At 40.8% G+C, this 14,746-nt stretch overlaps 1 protein-coding gene across 4 annotated transcripts in view; it reads left to right on the top strand.

Annotated features, from left to right (window-relative positions):
* Nucleotides 1–14,746, top strand: part of LOC112244937 (A-kinase anchor protein 6-like) — a 176,472-nt gene that overhangs the window by 82,774 nt on the left and 78,952 nt on the right. For all 4 annotated transcript variants that reach the window (XM_042329930.1, XM_042329929.1, XM_042329927.1 and 1 more), the window contains exon 8: nucleotides 9,810–9,949. In XM_042329930.1, coding sequence (XP_042185864.1) covers nucleotides 9,810–9,949 — 140 coding nt within the window. The remainder of the gene's footprint in view (nucleotides 1–9,809; nucleotides 9,950–14,746) is intronic.

Here is a 14,746-nt window from a genome sequence, read left to right as displayed (position 1 = left end):
ATCAGTAGGCCTGCGTCTGGCCCCACGCTGCTACGGTATCTGCAGCATCACACAGGTCTGATGACACTGTGCTTTGGCACAACAGACAATATGCATTAGAAGAATAGCACGGTTCCGAGCCACTGCCCAACATCAGCTGCATGGAAGTCATTCCATTTCCCCCATCCTGACTATGGTAACTGTACCTTTGGAACAACATAAAGATAGCAGCAACACTGAACATTCATCCATTGCGTTTGCAGCTTTCAGTTTTGATAGAACTCCGCTACTCTCCTGCCCCACGGATTAAACCGGCCGACTTAATTATGTTTTAAAATGATATTTTAATTAAATATCAAGGTAAGCAGAAATGGATCGCAAAATAATTAATCAAACATCCCAAATATTAAACAGGGGTTTTTTTCTGCATGGGGCAGCAGAAAAGTAAGAAGCCTTATTTAGAGTCTGTTAGAGATTCAATCTAATTTAATTCTCTACCCCCTCTCTAAATAAACAGTTCTAAAACCTTTTTTTCATCTGGGGAGAGTAGAGATGATAGAGGTAATCAATATTTCTAGCATTTTAATTAAAACCGTTAGTGGAATAAATCCATTTAATTATCAGTTAATGAAATACAAGGTCATTTACCTGACAGCAACTTTGAAGGTGGCTTACTGGCTGGAATGAGCACAGCAGCCTAGTGTCAGGGCCGTTTAGCTGCTGTCAATTGGCAGGTTGAGATTCTCCTGGCAGGTTAACCCCTGAACGTCCTGTTGGCTCTGGCTTGGCTGGCCCGGTGCTCTGCTGAGGAGGAGGATTTAACAAGGATCTAGCTACAGCTCCTCTCCCCCCTCAGAGTTCAGATACAGGCAGGCAGACACACACAAGTATGCAGGAACCCATTCATGCACACAGTACACACACACACACACACACACACACACACACACACACACACACACACACACACACCCATACGCTGTTGATAAGGCGTCTTATGAAAATCAAGGTTATCAGATCCAATGGTTTAAACTCTGTTATTATGAGATTACACTCTGGGAATAGCAGGGGCGGTACAGTAAATATGAGTTTCTAGGCTGCTATATTTTACCTTTCACTTCTTAAAATGGAGAGAGAGAGAGAGAGATGGTTGAACTTGATTATCCTTATAGTGAAGAGCTATCAACATGGTTAGACGTGCGATATTTAGCCAAAGCTAACCTACTAGCTGAATAAGACATCCAACATAAATAGATACACCATTCATTCTAGAGCCGTCTCTGATGGGTTGGGTTTTAGCCTATGGTGAATAGGGATCCCTGGTAGAGATTTTTCTGAATCATCATAGGTTTAGACTGTGTGTAATATTGCACATTGACTGTATTCTGGTGGATATTTCGTATAAGGAAACAAGGATGTCCAGAGCTAAAGGAATGAGGAATACTACCTCACCACAACCACTACTATAGCACCGCAACTTCAACCCAGCACCACCGTCCCCCATCTGGAACAAATACAACAAATAAGGAATAGAGATACAATGAAGCAGAGAAATCGAATCTAACTTGGCCCCAAGCACTTACCTGGAATGTGCATATAATGGTCCTGGGCATTTGTCATTGTGAATCGTTCTGGAGTTTTGTCCTACTGTTAACGAAATAGTAAACTTGGCCTTGTGCATTATGTTCCAGCTTTATGTATCAATCTTTACAATTGCTTTCTTTGTCTTATTGCTGGAATCAATTTCTTTCCTGTGATTGCCAAGAAGAGCGTTTAAAAGCAGTTGCTCCACGGTTTGTTTCTGCCTCTCTCTTTTCTCCCCTTTGTTGTCAATGGCTAAGAGGTGTGCTGTTTGTGGAAGGAGCCACGATATATTAGCCTTTTTTCATCAAATAACTACTGAAGTAGGATCATCTTTTGATTTATCAGATATATTCGATGTGTAGCTCTTGACTAGAATCTAGTCAAGGGCTATGAAATGTAGGTGTTTACTAGATGTCTCTGTAGTATGATGGCACGTTGTAATGACTGACTTGCTGCTACAATATGAGTCAGAGACAGGCAGACAGGCTGGCAGGCAGGCTGACAGAAAGTCAGGCAGACAGACAGTGTGTGATTCAGGTAGGGTTTTGTTACAGAACCTGCCCAGGCTCCTACCATGCTTGTTCTATCTCTCTCCATGCGTTGGCACTGATGTTATACTGCAATCTGCCCACCACTGGGTCTCAGGGAGAGGCAAACGTGAACATTACGCCAACTCTGATATCAAGGCTTGATCCTGCGCCTGTTGACTTATTTATTTTCCTCTACAATTCACTTTGAAAACCTTCACTCCTTTCATCCAACAACACCCCAAAAACATTCGTTTTAGCTCCCCGAACTCAAAGCAAGGCATGTTGTCGAGCAGCTAGCTCTGATACCAGCTTTTCACCGATTTAGAATTAAGATCAGATTTTTTATGTTACTTAATTATTTCCTAATTAGTTTGCATGTTAATTAAAATGGTGGCTAATGTTAATTACCTATATTAATGCATTCTCAGTGTAACACCTGCCTGAAGCGCTTGGCTCTGTTTTAGAAATATCTTCATCTGAGCTGTTTGCCGGATGCCGCTGTGCCGCCTCTCCTCTCCATGTTGAAAAGCGGCGTGGAATTGATCTCAGATGGGCTGCTAGGGAGGTGTACTGAGCCTGTGAAGGATTTGTGATTTCTGTTGTTTTGAAAGATAGGACAAAAGATTTATGTGTATGAGCGCCAGGGACAAACACATATTTGAGTGCTGTCTAATACACTATATGGCCGTGTTGTTACTGGTTCAATCATTAATGCTGTTTCTCACAGACATACGCTGTTTTCATTGTCTCATATTAATACTGTTAAGATATGCCTAAAATAGACAAACTTTTCTTGACTGTGTGATGACTTCCGTATATATGCATCTCGATGTATTCGCTCACATGCCTGTTCGGGTGCTACATAGTCTTGTAGTGCAAACCAGAACCATATTAGATACACGGGCAGTAGTCTGACTGTGTATTAGATAGACAGTCAGTAGTCTGACTGTGTATTAGATAGACAGTCAGTAGTCTGACTGTGTATTAGATAGAAAAGGATGATCACACAATCAATAGTAGCCCTACCTCCCTAATCTATAGTGGGGGACAGTGTGTGTGTGAGTTCTGCTGGTGTTCTCCTCTCCTCTTCACACTGATGTGTCTGTCTGTCTCTCTCTGTTGCTGTTTTGACTTCTTGGAAGCCAGGGATCAGCGATTAAATGTCACCTTTCAGCAACAACATTAAATAAGAAGCAGCAATTTAGCTCCCTAGCAATTGCTAATTTCACGCCCTGATAAATGTTGCAGGAGCTAAACCTTTCAAACTCCCCTAAGATATTTCTTAAAGGTGCAGGAGCATATGTACGTAGTGTGACCCGTATGTTTATCCCTGGGACTTTACCGCCAAGGTCAAAGTCCTTTTGGTGGAGATGCTGAATAAGTCAGCCAGTCCAACTCTGTGCCATTGCTTTATCTATGCAGACGTTTCATCCCTCTCATGCTGTCCAGTATGCTCATCCTGATGATACCATGACACTAGTCAATGCAAAGGCTTTCTGTTAAATCATTGTACTAAACGAGAAGAGGGAAATAACTGTGACCCTCATCCCAAAGAAACATGGAGAATCAATCATAGCAATCATAGTACAGTATACTGCTATTTATAGCTGTGAGAATCCCATATACTGTACGTAAGAAAGAATGAATGAATGAAAGTTGCACATGTCAGACCACACTTTTATGATAATAGTTATTTTTGCCAGTCTCATGATTCATGCCAGGAGACCTACTACATATTAAATCCAGACTTTATGTCTAGTGATTTGAAAGTAATAGTTTTCAAATGAGTTTCATGTTTTCCAATGGCTCCTCAGAGAGCCACAATCTTGAAAATGATCCTCTACAGCATGTTTCAAATGGAAACAAATGGGAACGTGAAAGAAAATATTTTTCCTGTCATTTCTTTGTTGCAGAAAACAAGTTGGAGACAGTGCATGGAATTCCACATCAGTCCTCTATTGATGATCAGGATTTCAAAATGGTGGCCTATTCCCATAAGGGTTGTTGGTTGTTTTGAAGGTGAAGCTTCACTGTTGTATGTGTAAATTTATGAGATACTTTAATGGAATCCTCAGCCGTTTACAACTCCTGAGTTGCCAACCCCACAGCTCCCATCTGAATTTATTTTCTGAGCATGCTTCTTCCATCCTTCCATCTATCTGTCCGCTCCTTTCTGATACAGCCTCAGCACAGCACAACACATCAGGATGGCCCTGATGGGAGACATTTCAAACAAGCCAATGTATGTTGTGGGTGTTTGAACACAAGTCGCGGGGGGTTGGCGGTGACTTCCCACAGTTTTCAATCTCGCCGCGATGCCTCTTGCATTCAGAGAGGACGATAAAGAAATAAACCAACCCAGCTTTATGTCACATTGCCTAAATATACAGTTTAAAAAGCGTCCTCAGACCCCGGCTCTACCGTTCCCATACCGAGTAGTGTTCACCAGAGGCACATACTGTATCTCTCCTCGTTCATTTTGTATTGTTCCCCAGCTGGTTCAAATCAGACCAGTATCCTGTTTGCATTGCAGCCACAAAATTCCTTTTTTCTTTCTATCTCTTGTAGTTATTTTGTGGGGGGGGGGTCTCAGAAGAAAGACCAAGGGAAAAGCCGTTGTTGCACGATTCTGTTTTGATGATTTTGATTCAAATGAATTTGCCGGTGTGTTTTTATTCGAAACATCTGGTCCTCCAAACAGCCCATGGACATTCTTGTAAGTCTGTGATTCTTCCCTCAAGTTTATCTCTGCCTTCAGTATCACAGAACTTGTAGCTCCTAGCTCCTTGTATTTGCAGATGGCATTTCTGTTTGTTTTATCGCTCTTTGAGGGATATCTCATTTTTACTCTATTTGACCTTTTACTCTATTTGACCTTTTACTCTATTTGACCTTTTACTCTATTTGATCTTTCTTTTTTACAGGTATTAGTGTGAATGAGAACTTTCATAATTTACTCATCCTGTATGTATCCACTCAGGATGTCTTTTCCATAAGGAGTACATTAAGTGTATGAATTTTGCCTATATGGTTCAATGTCTTCTATCTCAATAATATAACATATGCTATTTAGCAGATGCTTTCACCCAAAGCAACTTAGTCACACGCGCATGCATTTTACGTAGGAATGGAACCCACTTCCTGGTGTTGCAAGCACCATGCTCTACCAACTGAGCTACAGAGGACCACAATAAAAATCAAACGAGCAAAGTCGTTGTGACTGTGACTGTCACGCCTGGTCTTGGACTTTAAATCTTCAATGGACTAAATGTTGAATCAATCAGCAGTTCTGTTGTTGCATCTTTCTTTGTTCGTTTCATTCATGCCAATCGTATGGGAAGGTCAACTCGATTCGATGTTAAAGTTCAGGGAAACTTTCAGAACCACCAGCAAGGGATGTATCTATCTATCCATCTTTGAGCTATAAGCTGTGTGAAAATATACGTATTGTCGACAATATGCATCACTGTTTCACCCTAATCATACTGCATTACAGCCATATTGATATTTTCAAAGGGAGTATGTGAGTGCCGGGAGCTACGGTTGTATACATCACCACATATCCATTATTGATGACATCATCATTATCCTCTCCTGCCTGGTCTGATCAATGAGAGCCTATAGCAGAACCAATAATTGAAACAGTATGTGAAGGTAACAGTATCTGAAAGCAGAGGAAACAGGTGATGATGATGATAGAACTCTGACTGCTTGGATGGATGGAGGTACGGTTGATTGACAGTCGAAGCAGCAGGGGTTGCCCCTGGAGATATCTGGCTCTAGAAAGTAGTTCTGAGGCCCAGTATAGTAAATTGGCCCTGGCGTGTAAACAAAAAACACCTAAAATGACTTGATTCAGCAGATCCTCATATCTGAGTCTGCCCTCTGTCTCCCGAGACAGACGTAAGTATTCATCAAATGATCAAAATGTATATTGATTCCTTTGCACATTAGCAGTTTAAAGGCAGGAGAGGAGTGTTTTGACAGAGTGAGCGAGTGTGCGAGCAGCGCAGGTTTGAATGATTCTGTTTGAAATAAGAATACAGGATGCAGCACTCCGAATCCCCATGTCTGCATATCTGAATAAGCAGAAGTTTAAACAGGCTGAAAGGGATTGCAAGAAAATCAAAACCAACCGACCGTCCGCAGTTCACAGGGTTATTCTCTATAGAGATTCGTCCTGGCAAATCACTGCTCAGAGATGTTATTTTCCAGAAAATAAGTAACATTAGAAGGTTGATGGAAATCACTGTTGATGTGCGGTGTTGATGCTTGCTTTCTCTATCTAAATGGTGAATTGTCTTTTTCTTTAGCATAACTGTTGGAAATGTCAACACAAAGCGTCCCTCTCCATTTTAAGACTGGAAGGAATTGTTGCTCATACTATCAATGTGGTTTTTTTGTGGAGCATTGATTCCTGGGTTACTGGGTTACTGAGGAAATAATGTTCAGGCAGATCTGGATTATGGTACAGGTAATCATTATGGTATAGGCTTATGGTACAGGTAATCATTATGGTATAGGCTTATGGTACAGGTAATCATTATGGTATAGGCTTATGGTACAGGTAATCATTATGGTATAGGCTTATGGTACAGGTAATCATTATGGTATAGGCTTATAGTACATGTAATCATTATGGCATAGGCTTATAGTACATGTAATCATTATGGCATAGGCTTATAGTACATGTAATCATTATGGCATAGGCTTATAGTACATGTAATCATTATGGTATAGGCTTATAGTACATGTAATCATTATGGTATAGGCTTATGGTACAGGTAATCATTATGGTATAGGCTTATGGTACAGGTAATCATTATGGTATAGGCTTATGGTACAGGTAATCATTATGGTATAGGCTTATAGTACATGTAATCATTATGGCATAGGCTTATAGTACATGTAATCATTATGGCATAGGCTTATAGTACATGTAATCATTATGGCATAGGCTTATAGTACATGTAATCATTATGGTATAGGCTTATAGTACATGTAATCATTATGGCATAGGCTTATAGTACATGTAATCATTATGGTATAGGCTTATAGTACATGTAATCATTATGGCATTCTGTCGGGTACAAAATTATTGGCACCCTTGATAATGAGCAAAAAATACTTATTAATTATTTATGAAATAAATAATACAACTACTGAGCTAAATTGTATGCAAATTGTTTTTATAGAATTTTATGCTAATAAAATTGCTCAGAGTGTAACGGTTCTCTTTTGGTGAAGGAGAGTCAGACCAAAATGCGGCGTGTAGATTGCGATCCATGTTTAATCAAACAAACGTAAAACACGAATCAATACAAAAACTACAAAAAACAACAAACGTGGAAACGTAACGAAAACCGAAACAGCCCTATCTGGTGAAAACACAGAGACAGGAACAATCACCCACAAACACACAGTGAAACCCAGGCTACCTAAATATGGTTCCCAATCAGAGACAATGACTAACACCTGCCTCTGATTGAGAACCATATCAGGCCAGACATAGAAATAGACAAACTAGACATGAAACATAGAATGCCCACTCAGCTCACACCCTGACCAACCAAAACATAGAAATATACAAAGTAAACTATGGTCAGGGTGTGACACAGAGAAAGAGATTTTGTTCAACAAGTAATAAAACATATTTTCAAAACGATAGGGGTAAAAAATGATGGGCACCCATGTTTTCAAGACCTTTCAATGCCTCACCTTGCGAGGATAACGGCACTGAGCCTTTTTCCAAAATGTCTTTTGAGATTGGAGGACACTTTGGGAGGGATCTTAGACCATTCCTCCATACAGAATCTCTCCAGATCCTCGATATTGTTTGTCTGCACTTATGGACTGCCCTTTTCAATTCAAACCACTGGTTTTCAATGGGATTCAAGTCCTTTCGAGGATAAAGACTCAGTGCCATTATCCTCATTATCTATCCTCACAAGGTAAGGTTTTGAAAGGTATCGATAACAAGGGTTCCAATAATTGTGACCCTTATCTTTTTGAGTAAAAAGGATTTACTTGTTAAGCAAAATCTCTTTCTCTGAGCAATTCTATTAGTATAAAATAAAATAATTTTCCAATTTGTTTGAGTGAACTCCAAAAGTATTGGGACAGTGACACATTTGGTTTTTCTTTGGCTCTGTACTCCAGCACTTTGGATTTGAAATGATACAGTGCAGACTGTCAGCTTTAATTTAATATCAAGTGAACCTTTTAGAAATCACAGCACTTTTTTTTTTTTTACATAGTCCCTCCATTTTAGGGGACCAAATGTATTGGGACAAATTGCCTTATACACTGAGTATACCAAACATTAAGAACACCTGCTCTTTCCATGACATTGACTGACCAGGTGAATCCAGGTGAAAGCAATGACCCCTTATTGATGTCACTAGTTAAATCCACTTCAATCCGTGTCTATGTCGCGGAACGAGCTTGTTCTTAATGTTTTCTATGCTCAGTGTAGTTCTGGTTAGTTTGAGAAGGACAAAACAAAACTTCTTCAAGATCCTTCAAACTGGGAAGGCAACCAAATCATGGAGAGTCCTCATACATTCCACGGATGATACTCTCTTCTGGGCCCCGGCCGCATGCACTATCTGTCCTGTCCTCCGATTCAAGGTGTCTGGTGCTAAATTGCTTTTGTCTGTAGTCTGCATTAGTCATTATTGTGTGTGTAAGCAGCTCCAATGGGATTGGGTAATTAGGATCCTGACACGGCGTCCGTGAGCGGGCTGAGTGAATCCGAAATGAAGGCAAATGAAAGCAAATTCCTTCGAGGGGGACGGAGAAGGAGATCTTGCCGCCACAGTTGCGCCCACTAATTTTCTTGGAGCTCCTAGTTAGGTTCATTTCATTCTTCCCAAATGAACAGAGCGGGTTTCATAATACACACACACACACACACACACACAAATAAATGAGAACGAGAAACCAAATGCATCTATCTGTTGATTTACTTGTTTATTATCGAGTGTGCTTTTGATAGAGAAGCAGTTTGCATTCATGGAATTGTTTGACCTTTGTAGAGGCATCTGCAAAATAGACAAAACGGTTTTGACAGCACACAAACAAAGACAGTTTATACAGTGTTAAGGAGGAATGAGGAAAAACCAAGCAGGGTGGGGTAGTCATTCATTGGCACAGCAATGGCTTCATCTCCATATATTTTGTATGCAATTACAGATCCACTGCAAGGCCTGCACAGCTTTCTGATTGTCTGATGCTCAGAATCACTGATCTTAACAGAAGCACTTTGGTAATGTTGCCGTATGGTGGGATTTGATATTCCTACAGTACAACAGGGTGTTTGTCTAGTGGCCAATCTGTTGGGCTCTTGAGTATGTCCATCATCTTTAATGCATAGGACATCGTATTCCAGTAACCATCCATCACAATTGCTATATCAGTAACAGGTGTTTGTTTAAAGCTAATAACTAATGTTGTGTTGAGAATTATACACTCATATCAACATAATATCTGACAATATACAGAACAACCTTTGTTTTCCAGAATGTCCTTAGTTTCGCAGTGGTAGGTCTCATTCAGTAAGTCACACTGTAGCAAAATGTTTCCAAACATTCTGAAACCGAAAACAAAAATTATCGTTTCTTATTGGCATAGTCACGGTGGTCCATCCCTATTTTCCTCTCATTATTGCCAAATGAACATGACCCTAATGTGTCCTTTGATGTGTTGTGTTATCAGGTGGAGTTGCTGCAGAGCCACCATGAGGCCCAGAGGGATGCCCTGGACCAGCTGAGCCTGAAGCTGAACAGCCAGCAGTACTGCACTGGCACCAATAGGAGGACTGGGAGGGAGTACACACAGATGTCCAAGAACAACAGGTAGAACGCCACCATTGACCCTTAGGGCCACCATAGTTATGGGGACCCACTTGGTTATGTTATACAGACCCACAATCAGACCTCTTCGATTTAGGTAGCCTACTGTATGAGCCAGCCCAATCTGGTATTTTATCTTGAAAATTGGTCTTCTATCTTGAAACAGGGACCTTTATTTTGAAATGGGGTCTTTTATTTTGACGTCAAATGATTTACTGAGCTGAGAAAAATATACAGACAATGGAAGCAACTCAATGATAACTGTTAGTCACTGAGGGTTTGTTTTAGCTACCACTATAAATACTAAAGCTTGGGGACAATGTGGTCTCTTGCAAAGAAGAAGAAGAAGGCTTTCTCTTTCTACAAGAGAAGTTGCTCTGTCAATTTAAGCATTCTGTTTATTCACAGTGGAATGAAATGTCACACACACTTTTATAATTTGGGGGTCACGTTCTTAACATTGTAATCTGGCGTGTACAGCACCACTCTTTGTCACGGCGCTTTTTCACTGTTTCACGCCTTACTTTGATGGTCTCTCTCCCCCAGTGGTTATCGCCAACAGACAGAAGCTAGCTACTGTTTACAAGGTTCTGCTCCACTCACTGGGAAAGACGCACTTAAAAGACTAGGAACTGGAGAGTCATGTTCGTTGTGCTAATGATAAGCAGTGGAAGAGTGAGTGGAATCCCAAGCACAGTGCTATTGTTGTTTGGTAACTGTACAGTACAACATTTTAGAACAAGAATTCTATATACAGTTGAGGTCAAATATATTGGCACCCTTTGCATGATTCACTATTTCTTATAAAATAAGTTTTTTTTTTGTTCACATGTGTATTTGTTTGATTTACAACATCAAAGGACCAAAACATTTTAATCTAAACTGAAATTGAGATTTTTTTAAACTTCAAAGTCCAAAAATGGGCTGGACTAAATAATTCCAAATTCAAATTACGTTGGTTGGAGGCTCGGGATTCTCGTTTAGTGTGTTATTTATCTCACCTGTGGTAAATTGCATGTGTCTACAGAGTAAAAATAGCCATTCAACCACTTCTGAAAAGAGAAAACGGAACATTCTGCTCCATTGCACTCCATTGTAAACTGCAGGGTGTCAATATATTTGACTGCAACTGTGTCATTCGAAAAAGTCCATGTTCGTCAGTGAATGTTAAATGGATTATTCGACCACAGATGATTCAACACAGTACCCTCAATGGTAGGTAGCAGAGGAGGCTGGTGGGCAGAAATATAGGATCAAACACATAGTATCTGTAATAGGTACCATTCTATTTACTCCACTCCAGCCATTACAATAAGCCTGTCCTCCGATATTTCAACCCACCAACCACAACTGTTAGGTAGGTTACATTTCAGTGTCTCCTCCCCAGTCAGTCCTGCAGCAGACAGAGAGTGAGTCAGTCTCTGTAACTCAGGAGTCCAGACCCAGCTGACTCCCCTCCCTTGGCTTTGAATCAAGCCTCCTTTTAATCCTTTTAAGCCTCTCATTCTAATGATTTATTTGGTAGAAAACCATAATGATCCTTTGAATTTTAATGACGGCTGCCTGCTCAAGGATTCATTGTTTTGACTCTTTGGCCCTTACCTTTAAATGGAAACGTCTTCGGGAAGGAGCTGTCGAAATCTATAGCCGAGGCTGCCGCTCCTCTCTTCTTGCTTGCTAGCTCGCCACCACCGCTGCGTTTTCAGGCCTGTCGGCTCACTAGCACACCTCTCAACCTTGATAATTACAGAATGGCTGCCAGTCACTGAGACCGAAGTTATTCCCTGTATAGTGCACTTCTTTCGGCCAAAGCCCCATCCTATTCCCTATAAAGTGTACTACTTTCCCACCCTACTCCCTATATAATACAGTACTTTTGGCAAGAGCGCTATATACAGTTGAAGTCAGAAGTTTACATACACCTAGGTTGGTGTCATTAAAACTCTTTTTTTAAACCACTCCACAAATTTCTTGTTAACAAACTATAGTTTTGGCAAGTCGGTTAGGACATCTACTTTGTGCATGACACAAGTAATTTATCCAACAATTGTTTACAGACAGATTATTTCACTTATAATTCACTGTATCACAATTCCAGCGGTTCAGAAGTTTACATACACTAAGTTGACTGTGCATTTAAACAGCTTGGAAAATGACAGAAAATGATGTCATGGCTTTAGAAGCTTCTGAAAGGCTAATTGACATTATTTGAGTCAATTGGAGGTGTACCTGTGGATACATTTCAAGGCCTACCCTCAAACTCAGTGCCTCTTTGCTTGACACCATGGGAAAATCAAAAGAAATCAGCCAAGACCTCAGAAACAAAATTGTAGACCTCCACAAGTCTGGTTCATCCTTGGGAGCAATTTCCGAACGCCTGAAGTAGCCACGTTCATCTGTACAAACAATAGTACGCAAGTATAAACACCATGGGACCACGCAGCCGTCCTACTGCTCAGGAAGGAGACGCATTCTGTCTCCTAGAGATGAACGTACTTTGGTGCGAAAAGTGCAAATCAATCCCAGAACAACAGCAAATGACCTTGTGAAGATGCTGGAGGAAACAGGTACAAAAGTATCTATATCCACAGTAAAACGTGTCCTATATCGACATAACCTGAAAGGCTGCTCAGCAAGGAAGAAGCCACTGCTCAAAAACTGCCATAAAAAAGCCGGACTACGGTTTACAACTGCACATGGGGACAAAGATTGTACGTTTTGGAGAAATTTCCTCTGGTCTGATGAAAATAGATGGCATCATGGGGGAGGGAATTATTTGGATATATTGAAGCAACATCTCAAGACATCAGTCAGGAAGTTAAAGCTTGGTCGCAAATGGGTCTTCCAAATGGACAATGACACCAAGTATACTTCCAAAGTTGTGGCAAAATGGCTTAATGACAACAAGGTCAAGGTATTGGAGTGGCTATCACAAAGCCCTGACCTCAATCCTAGAACATTTGTGGGTAGAACTGAAAAAGCATGTGTGAGCAAGGATCCTACAAACCTGACTCAGTTTCACCAGCTCTGTCAGGAGGAATGGGCCAAAATTCTCCCAGCTTATTGTGGGAAACTTGTGGAAGGCTACCCGAAAAGTTTGACCCAAGTTAAACAATTTAAAGGCAATGCTAGCAAATACTAATTGAGTGTATGTAAACTTCTGACCCACTGAGAAAATGATGAAAGAAGGAAATGCTGAAATAAATCATTATCTCTACTATTATTCTGACATTTCACATTCTTAAAATAAAGTGTTGATCCTAACTGACCTAAAACAGGGAGTTTCTACTAGGATTAAATGTCAGGAATTGTGAAAAACTGAGTTGAAATGTAATTGGCTAAGGTGTATGTAAACCTCCGACTTCAACTGTATATAGGGAATCGGGTGCCATTTCAGGTTTAAAGATATCATACAGGCAGGGATGTTAGATGTTAATTTCCCTCGTTAGTAGCAGGCGGGATTAACACCATCAATTAAAGGGGCCTTTCTATAAAAGTGTCACTTTAAGTGAGATGTGAGGAGTGTCAATAAGGCGTCCAACCTTTCCTTCCTATTGCTCAGAGTGACATGGCGGCTCCAGTGATGGGCGGTGGTGATGAATTAGGTACAGTAGCGCTGCTCTCATATCAGCCAGCCAGCACTCCTCTGAGTGGGGGAGATTGATGTTAAATGGATTTGAAAAGAATAGAGGACGGAAATGCATCCATTTCAGACGCTAGCGTGTCTGTCAGCTCGGCTGGGCCTGTAGTGTGCGACACCCACCCATCCATCCGCAGAGCACAGACCTAGCATCCCTACGGTTAACAGGGTAACATTTAACACATGTCTACTTTCATCGGACGGAGGGAGGGAATGATCTGGGAAGAGTACTGCCAAAAGGGAGGGTTTGAAGGTTTAGTTTCGTTGAGGAGACATACAGACAGTACAGTATGCTTTGTACACAACCAAGGCAACTGATAGAGAAAGATTCTGACAGATCAAAAGGCTATAATGTAGCTCTGCTAAATGGATCCTGCTGTGTGAGGCTTGATTTTATTCCCTTATTTGTTTGTTTGGTTAGATGCCCGCAGAGATCTTGTTCTACAAGCATTTAGTTTTGTATTAGCGAGGAAAAAACAATATCGCGGAAGGAATATTGTAACGTATTTATCAGTTTAGCTTTACAAAAGGCCTACAGCAGCCGCCGTATAATGAGTTGTGGAGTTGAATGCCTTAGGGTGACTTCCTCGAGCTTTACTTGTCACACGGTTTCTCATTTTCTGTCTCCCCTGTTTTGTTATGATCAGTGACTTCTGTATAACAAGGACTAAAATATTCATATTTTCCCCAACGTCATTTTGTTTCATCAATGTCTGCTTGAAAATGCTAATACATACAGCTCCGCCATGCTTGTTGAAATTACATATGTAGTACTAAGCCAAAACTCAAACCCGCTCCTGTGTTAACTTTGTTTCTGCTATAAATTAAAATAAAGAGGGTGTTGATATTTCCCTCCAGTTTGGTGGTTATTTATGTAATCTCATTCATAGTCGTTTCTTTCTTCAGGGACAACTCAGTTGATTGCTTTGTGAATGGAAGTCGAGCGAAGGGACGGGAACGCCATCGGCAGCCTGACACAACTGTCAAAGTGTCCAGAGCAGCCCAGGCGAATTCCAAAACAATTTGAACCACTAATGTTTATAAACATGTAGCCACCCGCCGAGTCTAAAACACCAAACCAAACCCCTGACAGTAATGTGTATGTTTGAGCAATTGCCCTTGTTCCTTTCATAAATATTTGATGTTATTTCATGTCAGGG

This window comes from Oncorhynchus tshawytscha, linkage group LG11, assembly GCF_018296145.1.
Source record: "Oncorhynchus tshawytscha isolate Ot180627B linkage group LG11, Otsh_v2.0, whole genome shotgun sequence".
Lineage (NCBI taxonomy): Eukaryota > Metazoa > Chordata > Actinopteri > Salmoniformes > Salmonidae > Oncorhynchus > Oncorhynchus tshawytscha.
Note: the sequence above shows the minus strand (reverse complement) of the source record. Positions and strands in the feature narration are given on the sequence as shown.